Source organism: Diceros bicornis, chromosome 18, assembly GCF_020826845.1.
Source record: "Diceros bicornis minor isolate mBicDic1 chromosome 18, mDicBic1.mat.cur, whole genome shotgun sequence".
Lineage (NCBI taxonomy): Eukaryota > Metazoa > Chordata > Mammalia > Perissodactyla > Rhinocerotidae > Diceros > Diceros bicornis.
In genome coordinates, this window is record NC_080757.1 from 37,797,871 (window position 1) to 37,812,421 (window position 14,551).

A 14,551-nucleotide genomic window follows, 5' to 3' on the forward strand; every position below is an offset into this window, starting at 1 on the left:
TTTCCAGCTGGGCTACAAATTAAATTGACATGAGACCAAATAGCAGGAGAAAATCAAACAAAGCTTTATAACATGTATACATGGGTGAGCCAGGAAAGCCTGTGTAACTCGACAAAATAGCAGAGGTTCTCATCTTAAATACTATCTTTAGCTAAAGACAAAGGAGGATGTTGGGGTGGGAGGAGTCAGCTATGGGAGATTATCAGAAAAGCACAGTAAACAAGACTAAGGTCGGGCTGGCCCCATGGCTTAGCAGTTAAGTGCGCACGCTCTGCTACTGGTGGCCCGGGTTCGGATCCCGGGCACACACCGACGCACCGCTTCTCCGGCCATGCTGAGGCCGCGTCCCGTCCCACGTACAGCAACTAGAAGGATGTGCAGCTATGACATACAACTATCTACGGGGGCTTTGGGGGAAAAAAGGAGGAGGATTGGCAATAGATGTTAGCTCAGAGCCGGTCTTCCTCAGCAAAAAGAGGAGGATTAGCATGGATGTTAGCTCAGGGCTGATCTTCCTCACACACACACACACACACACAAAGACTAAGGTTAATATGCAGATTTAAGTCCTTGCCTTCTGCACTGACAAGAGTTTCTAGAGATAAGGTCATCCCCCTTCCTCCTGGTACAGAGAGGGAAATACCTTTACATGGAGATTTCCCTTATGTAAATGTCTCCTACAAAGGGTAACTTCTACTTTTACTTGGTTTCCAGAGCTTTGATAAGAATAGGCTTAGCAAAGACCCTCCCAATCTATCCATATCCAGAGTTATCTATGGTGATGGCCTTCTATTTTAAATTCTTTTAGGCAGTTAGTGGGGGGGAGGTCAAAGTTTCTTTCAGAGAAAATAATCAAGGTAAAGAGACACATTTTGAGGTGGCCAACTCTGATCCCCAACATGGGCACAGATGTTAGCTCAGGGACAATCTTCCTCAAGCAAAAAAGAGGATGATTGGCAACAGGTGTGAGCTCAGGGCCAATCTTCCTCACCAAAAAAAAAAAAAAGAAGAAGAAGAAGAAGAAGAAAAGAAACATCTCATGTTCCTGTCCTTCCAGGGGGAAAAACCTTAAAGACTTTCAGGTAGTCTCTTAATTCTCACACTCTAGCTTTACCATCCCTCCTTACTTATTATTCATGCCCTTTTCACTGCTATGGAAGTACCCCTATTTTTCTCCTCCTTTGCTGGTGGAAGTGGACCAGGTCTCCCCTGAACGGAAGGGAAGTAAAATTATTCAGTCTGCTCATTGAGCCAGGAGCACTCTGTCTCCTAAAAAGTGTGGCTCTTGTTATCCTTCTGAGCATAAATTGTCCATGTTTATTATATCTTGAGATTCGAGTTCCTAGCTTTCCAGCTCCAAATCCAGCCATTACAAAGGTGGAACTGGCTTTCCCCAAGAAGTTATTCTTATAATAACATGCTAGGACTGGCTCCTGCTGCCCTGTTGGTAAGCCAAATGCATACTTGGTCTCTGTAGCAGTTCCCAGCACAGTTCCTTGGAGATAAGAGCTGAAGCAGGGAGCAGAGAGAGATAAGAGGTGGGTGGGGGGCTTCCAAAGTGGGTTGAGGAAAGCCTCAGGGAAGAAGGTATGGTGGTAAGAGAACAGGAAAGGGGAAACTCATCCACAATTCAAAGAGAGGTTACCTTGCACCAGGTGACATGCCCTCTACAGAGCTGAGTCTCTGCTATCAGAGGGCCACCTGGTAGGGGTGGCTTTGGATCAGTGCCCTGCTTGATCTGAGGAAGTCACTGTCTCGAGCTGCAGTGGTTATCTGCTTGGCTTTAGCTGCGTCTCAGCTGGCTGCTCACCCATAAATCCACAGATGCCACCCCAGCCCCTGACTGAATGCCGTTGCGGCATCCATGAGGCAGGCCAGGAGCTGGGCTGTTTCCATTTCTACCTCCAAACCTACCTCACATCCTCCGGGCCCACTGTCCTCCCCACCCCTAGGGTGTTGAGAATATTCAGCAAGAGCTGAGGCAATAAACAAATTCACAAACATGGAGCTAACTTAATGTCCTATCAGATTGTTAAAAAGGCACGATCACCTCCCAAGCAAAGCTACCAGAGAGGGTACGGGGTGCCTAGGACTTGGTGGTGTGGATCTAAGGCCTCAGCAGTCAGAAAACCGAGGACTGTGGAGGAGCTCTGACTTCTGAGAACAACTCTGAAAAGCTCTGCAGGGGGATTTTTTTTTCCTTGAGTAGCGGTGAGTTTATTTCAGCTTTTTAAAAAAAAGTTTTTGGTGGGGGAGAAAAAAACCTTGTCTTACAGAGCTTAGAAAGTACCTCTCATGTGAATATCTTCTACCACCACCTAAAAACATGCTTTTTAAAAATCATGCTCAGCTCAGTTTCCTCAGCTCGAAAATGAGTGCAATACTTGCCCTGCCCTCCTCACTAGGCACTGATGTCAAATAGAATGATGCATATGAAATTTATTATTTTCATACAAGGAAAGCCCCCTTCGCCTCCACCCACATAGACACACACACACTTCCTTCCACCAGACAAACGAAACCCATGAGCTTGGGATCACTTATCCTGGGTAACAGGAGATGACTAGACTTGGGCCACAGAAGTAGCTGTCAGAAGAAAGGGGACTGAATCAGGCACAGAACCTATTTGAACCTAAATTCTAACAAAAAAATACTTTCATTCTAACAAAACAGCTCAGTAGGCCGCCTCCCCCCGTAGCTCCCCATGGAGGCCATCAGCCATGGTGGCTAGCCCTTAGTACACACGGGGACAGAGCAAAATGTGAGAGAGGCAAATGGCACTGCCTGGATGGATAGTAAAATCTTTGTTTTTCTGGTAACTCCAGGCCCGTATTATTAGAAAAACTCTTCCCTTCTTAGGATATCTCCTTCCATGCTCTACACTTAACTCTGCACAAGACAGTGAGGGGATGGTGCCTGGCTTTAGATTAACTGAGGTGCTGTTGTATGCACTACTGTTAACGGATCATTTAAAAAGCCGGGAGTCAGAAAAATCGCATCCCCGTCTTTGAACGGCTCCTGCTGTCCCAGCAGCCTACCCTGCTGGCAGAACTAGCTGCTGAGCACCAACTCCAGGAAGAAAAGGAGCGAATAGAAGGCGGCCAACCCAGCTTGCTGTTTTTTGGCTGAGTAGGGAATTGACACAGACCACCTCCGGCTCCTGTCTGGAAGTTTTGAGATCAGAGAGCTTCAGGCACAGCTGGGTTCACAGCTGCACCATTTGGAGCATTGGACTCATTAATATTCATGAGTCATCCCCACCAATCGGCAGAGCGGATGCCATTAGCTTAGCATCTGTCGGGTTTTTGTGAGGGTTGTGTATGGAGGTTTTTTTCCCTTTTAAATGAACTTCTTTTGACATGTTGGATTTGCCTCTGTAGGTTTTCTATCCTCGCCTTGCTCTGCTGCATCATATAAAGGAGAGACCCAGGGGAGGCGGGCAGAAAAGAGGGATGAGTCCCAGCCAGGGCTTTGCATCTGCCTGTTGACAAACTTTATTTCTCTTTCAGCACCTGGCACCTCAGACAGGCTGTGAGGATAGAAGCAGCATCAGGTAAATTATACCTAACAAGGTTCATGCCCATAACTGTGAGAAGAGCTGGATCCTGGCTCTTTGGAAGACAATCCTTCCTCCAGTGGTAAACTTGAGCTGCACACACAATGCAGGAGAGCTGCAGTGCACAGTTCTGAACCATTATTTCCACGCTGATAAATTCATGATTTATGAAAGTAACTACTGCCAGCCCTCACTCCCTCCTCCTCTGCTACAGCTTGTTAGACACAAATTGCAACAACAGTCTTACTTGAATTTTATTTCAGGCCAAAGCCCCTCAACTCTGAACTAAATGCCATAACAGTCCCACAGCATAGGCTGGTAGTAGAAGAGCCCACAGATAGGATGGGATGGCCCGAGGAGGGAGGAGTGGGCGAGAAGGAGAACCACACACACAAACCTAAGTGCCGAGCAACACAGAATGCCAGCGGCACTCATCTCCTACCAGCTCCTGCTCTGAGTGGAGAGGAATTAGGGCAGCAGGAGGGCAGAATGCCTCATTGTCTGAAGGCAGGCGTGTTGTTCCTCAGCTCCATCCCCAGAGCCCTCTCTCTAGGCAGAAACAAAGCCCTTGCGCCCCACTGGACTGCCTCCCTGCAACGCAGCAGAGGCACACTGTGGTGGCTGAAGCCCTGGGGGCAGGAAGCTGTTACTAAGGGAGAAGAAAAGGATTCAAAAAAGAAAGGAGCCCATGCTAACCCTACAGAAAAGATAGTCACGTCTCCGCTTTATAACCAGAGGAGACGATGATAGCTCAGGACAGTCTTTTCCAAAACAAAGCCCCCTGAGCTGTGCCTTTCCTCTGGCTGTGACCAACCACTTCTATTTCATGGATGACCATGAGCTATTTCATGGGTCTCAGGCCTCACACAGCCAGGCTGAGGTCTTGGGATATGCAGGAAAGCCCAGCGACAGGAGTCAAAGCATCGTTCCGTTCAGTGGTGTTAGTGGAGGAGAAGCAAGGAGGTGGGAAAAGAAATATTCACCGCCCCGTCCACGCAAGGAAGTGCTCCAGGGGCTACAGCAAAAACAGCCAGTGGGATACAACTACACAAGCATTTCTGTTGTGACAACATTCAATACAGCAGCTTAAAATCTGCCACTTACAGGTCCCCAAAACCAGTCACCTGAGGCAGTGCTCCTGGGCCCATTAACAAACATCTAAAGAAACTCAGGTCCTGGGAGAGTAAATATGGGGTTCTGTTCAAAAGCAACAGCCCCTGGGCCTTATGCTTAACTTACAAACACCTGCAGTGTTTATTCCTATGGAGGAAGCTTGAGGAGTCGCCGTGACCGACCTCTGTGCAAGCAACCTGAGCAGAGGCAACCCTAAGCCACTCAGCAGCCCAGCCTCCCCACCACCTGCCCTGTGCCCGATCCCACCCGAGCCAGTCTCCTGGCCTGCATCTTCTCCGTCCACCTCGGAGCAGAACCCAGAGCTCACTTTTCCAAAACTGTTTCTAACTGACCAGGGTCCAAAGGCACAGCATGGTCTCCTCCCATGGCCCTCCTCACAGGCTGAGGAGCAGAGATCCCCTCATCAGGTCTCACAAAATCACAACATGATGGTGAGGAGGGGGGCGGCAGAGGGGGGCTTTCCAAGGAAGGAGCCTCCGAGTCCACAACGGGAGCCCACACCTCGAAATCGTCCTTTTCTTCCCCAGAAGGTGGTGAAGGAGAGCTCCTCCTGCCTGATCTTGGAAGAAAGCAGCAACTGGAAAAGAGTGGGAAAGAGAAAAGGACATGAACAGATAAACACAAATGAATGGATACACAAGTGAACAGACAAAAAGGTGGAATATCCACACAAAGGGAATATTATTCAGCCATAAAAAAGAATTAAGTACTGATACACACTAGGACACAGATGAACCTTGAAAACATGCTGAGTGAAAGAAGCCAGTCACAAAAGACCACATTTTGTATGACTCCACTTCTGTGAAATGTCCAGAGTAGGCAAATCCATAGACACAGAAAGTAGATTAGTGATTGCCAGGAGCTAGGGGTTGGGGAAAACGAGGAGTCACCACTAATGGGCACAAGGTTTCTTTTGAGGTGATAAAAATGTTCTAAAATCAACTGTGGTGATTGATGGCTGCACAACTTTGTGAATAAACTAAAAACTACTAAATCATACACTAAAAGGGTGAATTTTATGGTATATGAATTATATCGCAATAAAGTTGTTATTTAAAAAAACGGAGGGGGGAGATGAGAGGAATAAAGAACAGAACAAATAAGAAAGCATTCTCTTGGGCCGGCCCCGTGGCTTAGCGGTTAAGTGTGCGTGCTCCGCTGCTGGCGGCCCGGGTTCGGATCCAGGGCGCACACCAACGCACCGCTTCTGCGGCCATGCTGAGGCCGCGTCCCACATACGGCAACTAGAAGGATGTGCAGCTATGACATACAACTATCTACTGGGGCTTTGGGGAAAACAGAAGATTGGCAATAGATGTTAGCTCAGAGCCGGTCTTCCTCAGCAAAAAAAGAGGAGGATTAGCATGGATGTTAGCTCAGGGCTGATCTTCCTCACAAAAAAAAAAAAAAAAAGAAAGCATTCTCTTCTTTCTCCCCAGGTTTCAATAGGAGAGCCTGCTACCCAGGGATGGGTTAACACAGACCCTCATGCGTGGGATAAGAGAACCATGCACAGGAGAGCAAGGCCTCTTCTGAAAGGCTACCAATGCTGTGACATTACTTTCTTTCTCAAATGAATACCTCACTGACCCAGGTTACAGTAATTCTAGCCCCTAGTGTCTCAAAAGAGAGAGCTTCAGTCACCTCTTCGGCTGGTCTCCTTTAGCCAGGCGGGAAGAGCCCTGTCTCTCTTCCTGGACCCAGCCACAGTTGGACATAGCATAGCGAAGAATGGCGTCAGAAACAGTCATGGCGCTTCGACCCTGGACACAGGCCTCTATCTCAGGCACCGAGAGCTGGCTTTGCAGGAAGAGGTGTAACTGGCTGTCTGACAGGAGGACCACACTCTGCAGGACCCTGGGGCAAACACAGGTAGTACAACACAGAGCATCACCTGAGGAGTTGCTCTCCCAGCCCCATCCTCTGAAGGGCTTCTGGAAGACTACATTTTCCGGGATCATTTCTCTAGTTTGTTACTAGAGAAGTTTCTCTGAACGTGTGGAGCACCTGAAGGGCTTCTGGTTTGAGTGAGCATTGAAGGCACGAGGGTGCAAGAAAGGCATCTACCACAAATGTGCCTGTATGCTCAAAGGGGCCATCCTGCCTGGCATCTTCCCCCCTCACTGCCCCCACCCCAGGAGGCAAGTGCTAGCCCACTACATCTACTCACTTTTCGAGGAAGTGCTGCAGACCTTGTCGTCGCTTCTCAATGAACTCATCCGAGTTGCCAAAGAAGCTTGACTTCCCAGGAAGTTCAGGTACAGGCCTGTGGGGTCACATAAGGTAACATCCAAAATAAATGTAACATCTGAGGCACTCATTCCAGCCCCTGATCAAGGAAATCCCCTAAAAAGAGGCATAAATCAATACAAACAGCTTTTAATAAGGTGGCGGAGGACTAGCATTGACCGACTGCATGCCATGTGTCAAGAACTGTGCTAAATGTTTCACAAACTTCATTTCATTTAATCCTCCCCAAACCCTGTGAGAAAGATATTAGTGTTCCCATTTTAGTAGTAAGGAAATGGAATCAGAGATGTTAAGTGAAGTTCCCAGCGTCACACAGCTAGTAAGTGGCAGAGCTCGTATCTGAACCAAGTCTATGAGTTTAAAACTCCATGCTGCTGTAGCACACTGTTTACAAAACCCACTCCCATCATCAACTATTATTTTAAAAAGAAACTTAAGACACGGAGACATGGAGAATGCTGGGTCCTTGTGTGGAAATTAATACTACCTACTCCAGTCCCAGAAGGTCATATGCTTGGAATTTTCTAAAAGTAGTTGAGTTGCAACAAATCATCCACAAATTCTTTACACCCCGCTAACCTCTCTCATGAAGCATAGCACATACTTTTAAAAGACAATAGGCCAGGCTAGAAGATGCAGGATCTGTCAGAGGGAGTTCCACTGGCTTATGAGGGTCTGACCCATGACAATGGCCTCATCAGTCCCACACGGTAACTAACTGGCTAGGTCATCAACAGGCCATCAGTCACCAGAGCATTCAGTGACCATCCTGTGGTGGAATCACTGTTCTAAACTGTCTCCAGTTTTAGGACTTATTTGGGGAGTGTAGGTGTGGAACAATATTGCTTTTCCTAAGGCTTTCAGTCTGTTATGTCTCTGGAAAAGGGGCTCTGCACAAAAAAGAAAAAAACAAAAAACCACAACTTTTACATGTCAAATGGACAGAAATACCACCTGTCAAATAAGTCCAGGTGCTAAAAAGTTCCTGATAACCAGTGATAAGCACGCTTAAAATGCTAGCAGTGGTGGCACAGCGGTTAAGTGCACACACTCCGCTTCGGGGGCCCCGGAGTTCACAGGTTCGGATCTCGGGCGTGCACGACGCACCGCTTGTCAAGCCATGCTGTGGCGGCGTCCCACATAAAGTAGAGGAAGATGGGCACAGATGCTAGCCCAGGGCCAATCTTCCTCAGCAAAAAGAGGAAGATTGGCATCGGATGTTAGCTCGGGGCTGATCTTCCTCACACACACACAAAAAAAGAACTCTGTCTTTACTTTTTTCACTGACTTGAAAACATAATTTAAGAACACACTTCTTAATTTCCTTAGTGCCTGGCATCTTGCCAATTTTTCTTCACTGTAAACTCCAGTTCCCGAGGAAGCACCTAAAAAGCCAGTCTAGGACCCAAGAAGAAAGCAAGAGGAAACTCACACTAAACCAGCGTTTCTCTGTAGCTGCTTTCTCAGCCACACGAACTCACGGTAGCGGCGACGCACACAGGACGTCTTGGCAGTAAAGGCCTTGCTGTTGGTCTACAGGAGGAAGTAAATGAGAAGAATTTAGTGTAAAAAACCCAAGTTCACATGAACTCCCCATCGTCACTCTCGCTGAAAAGCCAAGCCACCAGGCCAACTAGACCAGGCAGCCTGAAAGCAACTCTCAGGCATACCCCAAGCCCACCTTCCTCTCCTCCCTCCTTGTCTTCTGTCTCGGGCCTGTCAAAAACATCCACAAACAGGTCCCACCTCACCACTAGCCCTCAGCCCTGGAGAGTGTTGACCCCAATACAGAAGTCTGATGCACTTACATGGAGGAATATCTTATAATCCACATAAGAATTCCAGGAGCCCTCATTCTGCACACGGGGGTCCTGAACTCGCACAGTGATGACCTCCTGGAGGTAAGAAATGCTCCTTTAGCTTCAGCTCAGTCACATAGTAAAGCAGTTTTGACAACACAGGTTGCCAGATTTTTCCACTCAGACAGCACCAACTCTCATTCATCTGTTCATTTATTCATTCAATTCAACAAATATTTATGTAACTACTCACTATGTGCCAGGCACTGTTCTAAGGCATTACGGGTAGAACATGAACAAGAGACAAAAATCCTTGCTCTCATGAAGCTTTCTTTCTAGCACTTTCCAATGAATGGAAAAGTTAATTAAAATGGAACCTCATTTCCCAGTGAGGCCTTTACTACTGCTTTCCTTCTCCTGGCTTTATATTGAGCTCATCAGAATCAAGGTATTACTTTCAGAAGAACACCACTGAGCAATGATTTGCATCTTCTCCCAAATCCCCTCAAACTTTCACCTACCTGTTCCCTGGAGACCATACGCTTACCTCCTGCTCTTGGTTCTCCAACATCTTACACCAAAAGCCCATTGGAAGAAAACATCTGATGAGAGACAGAAGACACAAGAACAATCACGGTGAGTGAGTATGCTTTTATTCTTATCACTCTTTACCAGGGAAAAACCTTGAAAAATTTTAATCGACATCCCTGGAGAAACCCAGGCAACTTTTTTTGTTCTTATGTAAAACTTAAGAGGAAGCAGAAAAATCCCCCCACATTAACTCAGTGCTAAATAAAAGCCCTGGGGGATTTGCCTCCCCTCTCAGACCGCGGCCAGGACCCTTAACTAGGCCACCTCTAGCCAAAGCATGTTCAAGTCTGCACAGCGTTCACCTCAGGCAACCAGAATAGGTGAGTTCAGTTGTAAAAGCTTTGCAGCCCGAGGACTGCAGGCAAAGCAGTGTCTTCTGGGCACACACAGCACAGCTTTGCAAGTGAGCCTAACATTGCCCCCTCCTGGCTGTTTAGGGACAACCAAGCGCCCAAGAACACCAATGCTCCCAAGGCTCTCTTTGTCTTGCTAACAACAGTCACTTCCCCAGAGGTAAATCCTAGAGCTGGAGAGCTCTGGGAGCACCTGAGTGGGTTGCACAGTTGCAACCTTCCCTTATCTAATCCGTTCTCCGGAACCCAAGCCAATGGTTCTAATCATTTCCTCTCTTGACATGCCATCCGGTTTGTACCTCTGCCCAAGCACCCCACAGCTGCACAGGTCAGCTGAGGATGTTTTCCGCTCCTTTATAAAGATTCATTAAAGCCCAAGCCTCTGATTTCCCCCAATGTGGCAGTTTACATGTGCAGCGACATCGCCCACTCCGACAAGGGGATCATGAAGGCAGCAGCACAGGGTTACTCAAGTCCAAAGGGGCCCATGATGTCACCTTCTGTTAAAATACAGCACTAATCTTGTTACTCCTAGAACCACTCCAACAGCATCCACCCTGGCTGCCGCCTCCACCCCCTTCTCCCCTCTTAAGAGCGGAACAATAAGGTTTAATTTCCCTTTCCAATTTACCTTGAAATGAAAACTGACTTCAGCCAATATGTACTGCCAACAAATGATTCGGGCTGGCTCCTGGGAAAATGAGACTATCTCTATGCTCTCTTTCTCCTCCCCCCATGCCCATTCACACACCCACTCATTTTTACAGTCCCACAATTAATTTTAAACACATTCTCTTATTAGTTCTGCCTTACCATTAGAAGAGTGTGTAATGAGTTTCCTTTTATTTTATGTTTTGCTAACACAAGGCTAATGTTTCAAGAGAAGGCGAACTCATTTATACCACAAAATTAGCAGAGCAAACAGCTTTTCCAATTCTTTCCAGTACACCAGAAGGTCTCTCCACACATAGATACTGCATGCAGAGACAAAGCTGCATGGTATATGACAAAATTGGGCTGTACCGTTGAGCGAACCAGAGATTTTGTGATTGCAATACCATCTTAAACAGTAATCTTGCTGACAATCTGATTTTTCATCTGATGCAGTCACCATCGCAAAGGGGTCATGGACTGAAAGGTAGGAAATTCCACTTCCACAGCAACCGATGTGTAACATCCTGGATGTAAGCAGTGAAATGGCTGTGATCAAAAGAACAGGCCAACTCACGGTGAACAATTAACCACCTCGGATTAAAAAAAAATTTTTTTCTCTTCTCTTTTCAGGCATTTGGTAAATTGCCAGCACAGGAGCAGAGAGTTAAATATTCTGAAGTGTCTTTTCACAAAAGTAACACTAGAAAGATGATGACATGGAATCAGTTATCCACACACTCAGTGGAGCTCACACATCTCCTGTACCTAGAAAGCTTTGCCAAATTCAGGACCATAATTTAGTAACTAAATGGTCATCATTCTCAGGATCAAGAAGAATTTGCCTAGGGCTATGCACAACCTCTGAGCCCAAGTTCCTCTCTTTTCCTTTGGGGCTAATACCACTTAGAAACAAATAGCTATACACAGTTTAAAAAAAAAAACTAGGACCTCCAAGATGCTTAAATCTAAGTTTACTTAAATCTAAGTTTAAAGGGCACTAAAAATGTTTCAATTGTAACTTTCCTTAAAAACACTGGAACAAATACAAAAATCTAGACTCCAAGTAATAATTTCTAGCAACTACTATTCTCCATCAGCTTCCTACTCATATATGCCACTCCTCAGAAGGAAATGAAGCTCAGTTCTGCCCTTGGAGGGAAAGGAGGAAGTTCCTACCGTGAGTTCTGTGATCTGAGAGATAGATCTGCATGTCATCCAAATAAGGATAGTCAGTGACCCTCTCAGCTACTTATGCAACTCACTAAGTGCTAGCTACACTTCCAGGCCCCTTCAGTCACATCTGAAGTTTCCTTTACTTCCTCCACCTGTACCAGCACCAATGGCCCCAGGGAGAACCCAGTTGTTTGCTATTCACAAAGTAGATTCCTTGTAAACCTTTCCAATGTCATAACAATTCAAGGCTTCAGCTCCACCATTTTCACTCCCATTTAAACTAACTACTTCAAGGGGGCTGGCCCGGTGATGCAAGTGGTTAAGTGCGCGTGCTCTGCTGCGGCGGCCCGGGGTTCGCCGGTTCGGATCCCAGGCGCGCACCGATGCACCGTTTGTCAAGCCATGCTGTGGCAGTGTCCCATATAACGTGGAGAAAGATGGGCATGGATGTTAGCCCAGGGCCAGTCTTCCTCAGCAAAAAGAGGAGGATTGGCAGATGTTAGTTCAGGGCCAATCTTCCTCACAAAAAAAAAAATTTTTTTTAAATAAAAATAAAAAAATAAACTACTTCAAGAGACAGATTAAAAACCATATCAGGTGATAAAAGCATATTGCGCCACTGAGACTCCCATTTCTTCTTACTCATTCTTGAGCCCTGGTGGCAGACAGCAACTCAAAAAAGCTCTCCTTCCTAAATACTCACAGGTGGTGAAGGAAGCTCCCCTGTCTGACCAAGCTCTGTGTGTTCTCAACCAAGCAATTCTGCTCCATCCCTCCCTCCATCTGTAACTTGGAAGATAAGTCATAAAGGCGACCACAACTTAGCATAAGAGCCTCCCGTGTTCCCATAAAATACTTGCCATTACCCCTAGTCCTAGCCGTTGGGGTAAACGTTCCCCAACTCTTTTACTCCGGCCACTCCCCCTCCATTCTTAACGAAGTAGGAGCAAAAGGGCCACATGGTCCTTCTTCTCCTCTGCCTATTAAGCTTGGGGAGTGGGAAGGAAAGACACTATATACTTTAAAAGTTAGTAGAAAAGCCAGGTTTCCTTCCTTGGATCCCGAGCAAGCACCGCCTTCATCCCAGAGATGAAACGGCCCCTTCCCTAGGACGTCAAGCGAGGTCCCCACCCCAAGCGCCACTACAGAAGCTCGAGCCGGCGGCCGTCACCTAAGAGCAGCACGCACTCCCCGAGGCCGCGCCCGCGCCCCCTCACCTGAGAGCAGCACCCACTCCTCACAGGAACACCGCCGGCGCCCCCACCATATAGCCACTCGCGGCTTCTCCTTCCGGGTGAATCGCCGGTGCTCCGGTGCACGACGGGAGACGCCTCCCGACACGCCAATCCCGGGCGCCCAGGACGCCCCGGCCCTGCAGGCCCCGACTCTTAGTGGCGGGCCCCGCCCAGGCCTCGGCGGGAGTCGGGCTCCCCCGGGACTCACGTGGGCGCGGAAAGGTGCACGCGGGCGAGGGCCGGCGAATGGGCTCTGACGTCCAATCCAGGGCCGCGTCCCGCCCATCGTTGTCAGGCCCAGCCAATCAGCGGCCAGGTAGCGTCAGTGACGGTCTGAAAAAGGGTCCCGGGAGCAGAGAGGTGTGAGGAGGTTGTCACCGGAGTTTTGGTTCTGCAAAGGGCGGTCTTGGGTGTGGGAGGGCCGGGGAAGGAAACGCCCACGTTCCTGGAGCTTCGCTGAGTCTGGGGAGAGTCCCCATTTGAACTCTGCAGGTTGCAGTTCCTCAGCGGAGTTATCAAGGGAACTTCAACTCAGGTTCCTAAACCACAGGTGGTCAGAGCGAAAACCGAACTGAGACTGCCCAGCAACGCACGTTTCTCTCGACGAAACGAGCCCAAAGAAGGATCGTGCAGCTAGTTAGTAAGAAAGAAAAATCCGTTGAATATGATGACTTTTTTTTTAATGTTGTTGAAATGTCTTTTAACCTGTTTAAAGATGATTTTAGCAAAGATAATATCAATGAAAAAGTTGTGGTCACAGATCCAATCTCTGGGGTTAGACAACCTTGGAACCATACCGAGCATGCACTACACTGACCGTGTGGCCCTAAACTGGTCCTAAATGTTTGTAAGTCTTAGTTTCCTCATCTGTAAAGTGGAGATTATTGCACATACCTCTAAGCAGCTTTTCTCAAACTTGGTCTCAGGATCCCTTTACATTCTTAAAAATGATTAAGGACCCCAAGGAGCTTTTGTTTTTGTGGGATATTCACTGAGTTAGAAATTAAAATTGAGAAATTCAAAAACATTTATATATTAATTCACCTAAAAACGATTACAATAAACCATTACATGTTAATATATTTTATGAAATATAACTACACTTTATAAAACAAAAAAACAGTAGTGAGTAGAGTGGCATTGTATTACCATTTTGCAAATCTCTTTAATGTTTGGCTTAATAGAAGACAGCTGGATTCTCATATTTGCTTCCCCCATTGAAAGGGAGCAGAATATGCCATGCCAAATTATGCCACTTTGGCATGTGGATTATTTTGAGCTGAAGGTAATCAAGACCCAGCAGACTCAAGAAAAACTTTGACTTCTCCCTTAACTACCTAAAAGAATTTAGATAGGGGGCCTGGCCCAGAAAGAGCTATTACCAGAGATAACTTTTTATGTGAAAGACTTACTTGCATGGCAGGGCAAACATCTGATCATCAAACATCTGCTCTTTTTATCTTCCTGTGTATTTCCCTCCGGCCCTTTGAAGCCCCAGACCCCTATCCCATTTCTTAGCTTAGCATGGCATCTAAGCCTCAATTGCCTGCCTGCCTTTGGGTCTCATATTTTTATGGAGCTCCCATATGTACAAAATTAAATTTGTTTTTCTCCTGTTAATCTGTCTTATGTCAATTTAATTGTTAGACCAGCCAAAGAATCTAGAAGGGTAGAAGGAAAATTTTTCCACCCTGACACCATTCTCTCTGTTGTGCTGTATTATTTTGGCATAGGAAATGAAGAAATCCAGTCTCACAGAGATATATAGTTGAAAAGGGAGGAGTATTTTTAGCCTTCTCCAATAAT

The 14,551-nt window shown here is 46.9% G+C and overlaps 1 protein-coding gene across 4 annotated transcripts; it reads right to left on the bottom strand.

Moving 5' to 3' along the window:
• Positions 1–12,909, bottom strand: SNX11 (sorting nexin 11). Of its 4 annotated transcripts, XM_058560763.1 has the most exons (7): positions 12,728–12,909; positions 9,287–9,341; positions 8,749–8,835; positions 8,373–8,473; positions 6,861–6,956; positions 6,335–6,547; positions 1–5,267 (listed from the first exon to the last, which is right to left on the bottom strand). In XM_058560763.1, the coding sequence occupies exons 2-7, from the start codon at positions 9,326–9,328 to the stop codon at positions 4,994–4,996; spliced, it is 813 nt and encodes a 270-aa protein (XP_058416746.1). In that variant the 5' UTR covers positions 9,329–9,341; positions 12,728–12,909; the 3' UTR covers positions 1–4,993. The 4 variants fall into 4 exon arrangements, with proteins under 4 accessions (XP_058416746.1, XP_058416749.1, XP_058416747.1 ...); XM_058560766.1 differs by lacking the exon at positions 8,749–8,835; XM_058560764.1 differs by lacking the exon at positions 12,728–12,909 and having other exon boundaries at positions 9,261–9,335.
• Between the last annotated feature and the right edge of the window lie 1,642 nt (positions 12,910–14,551).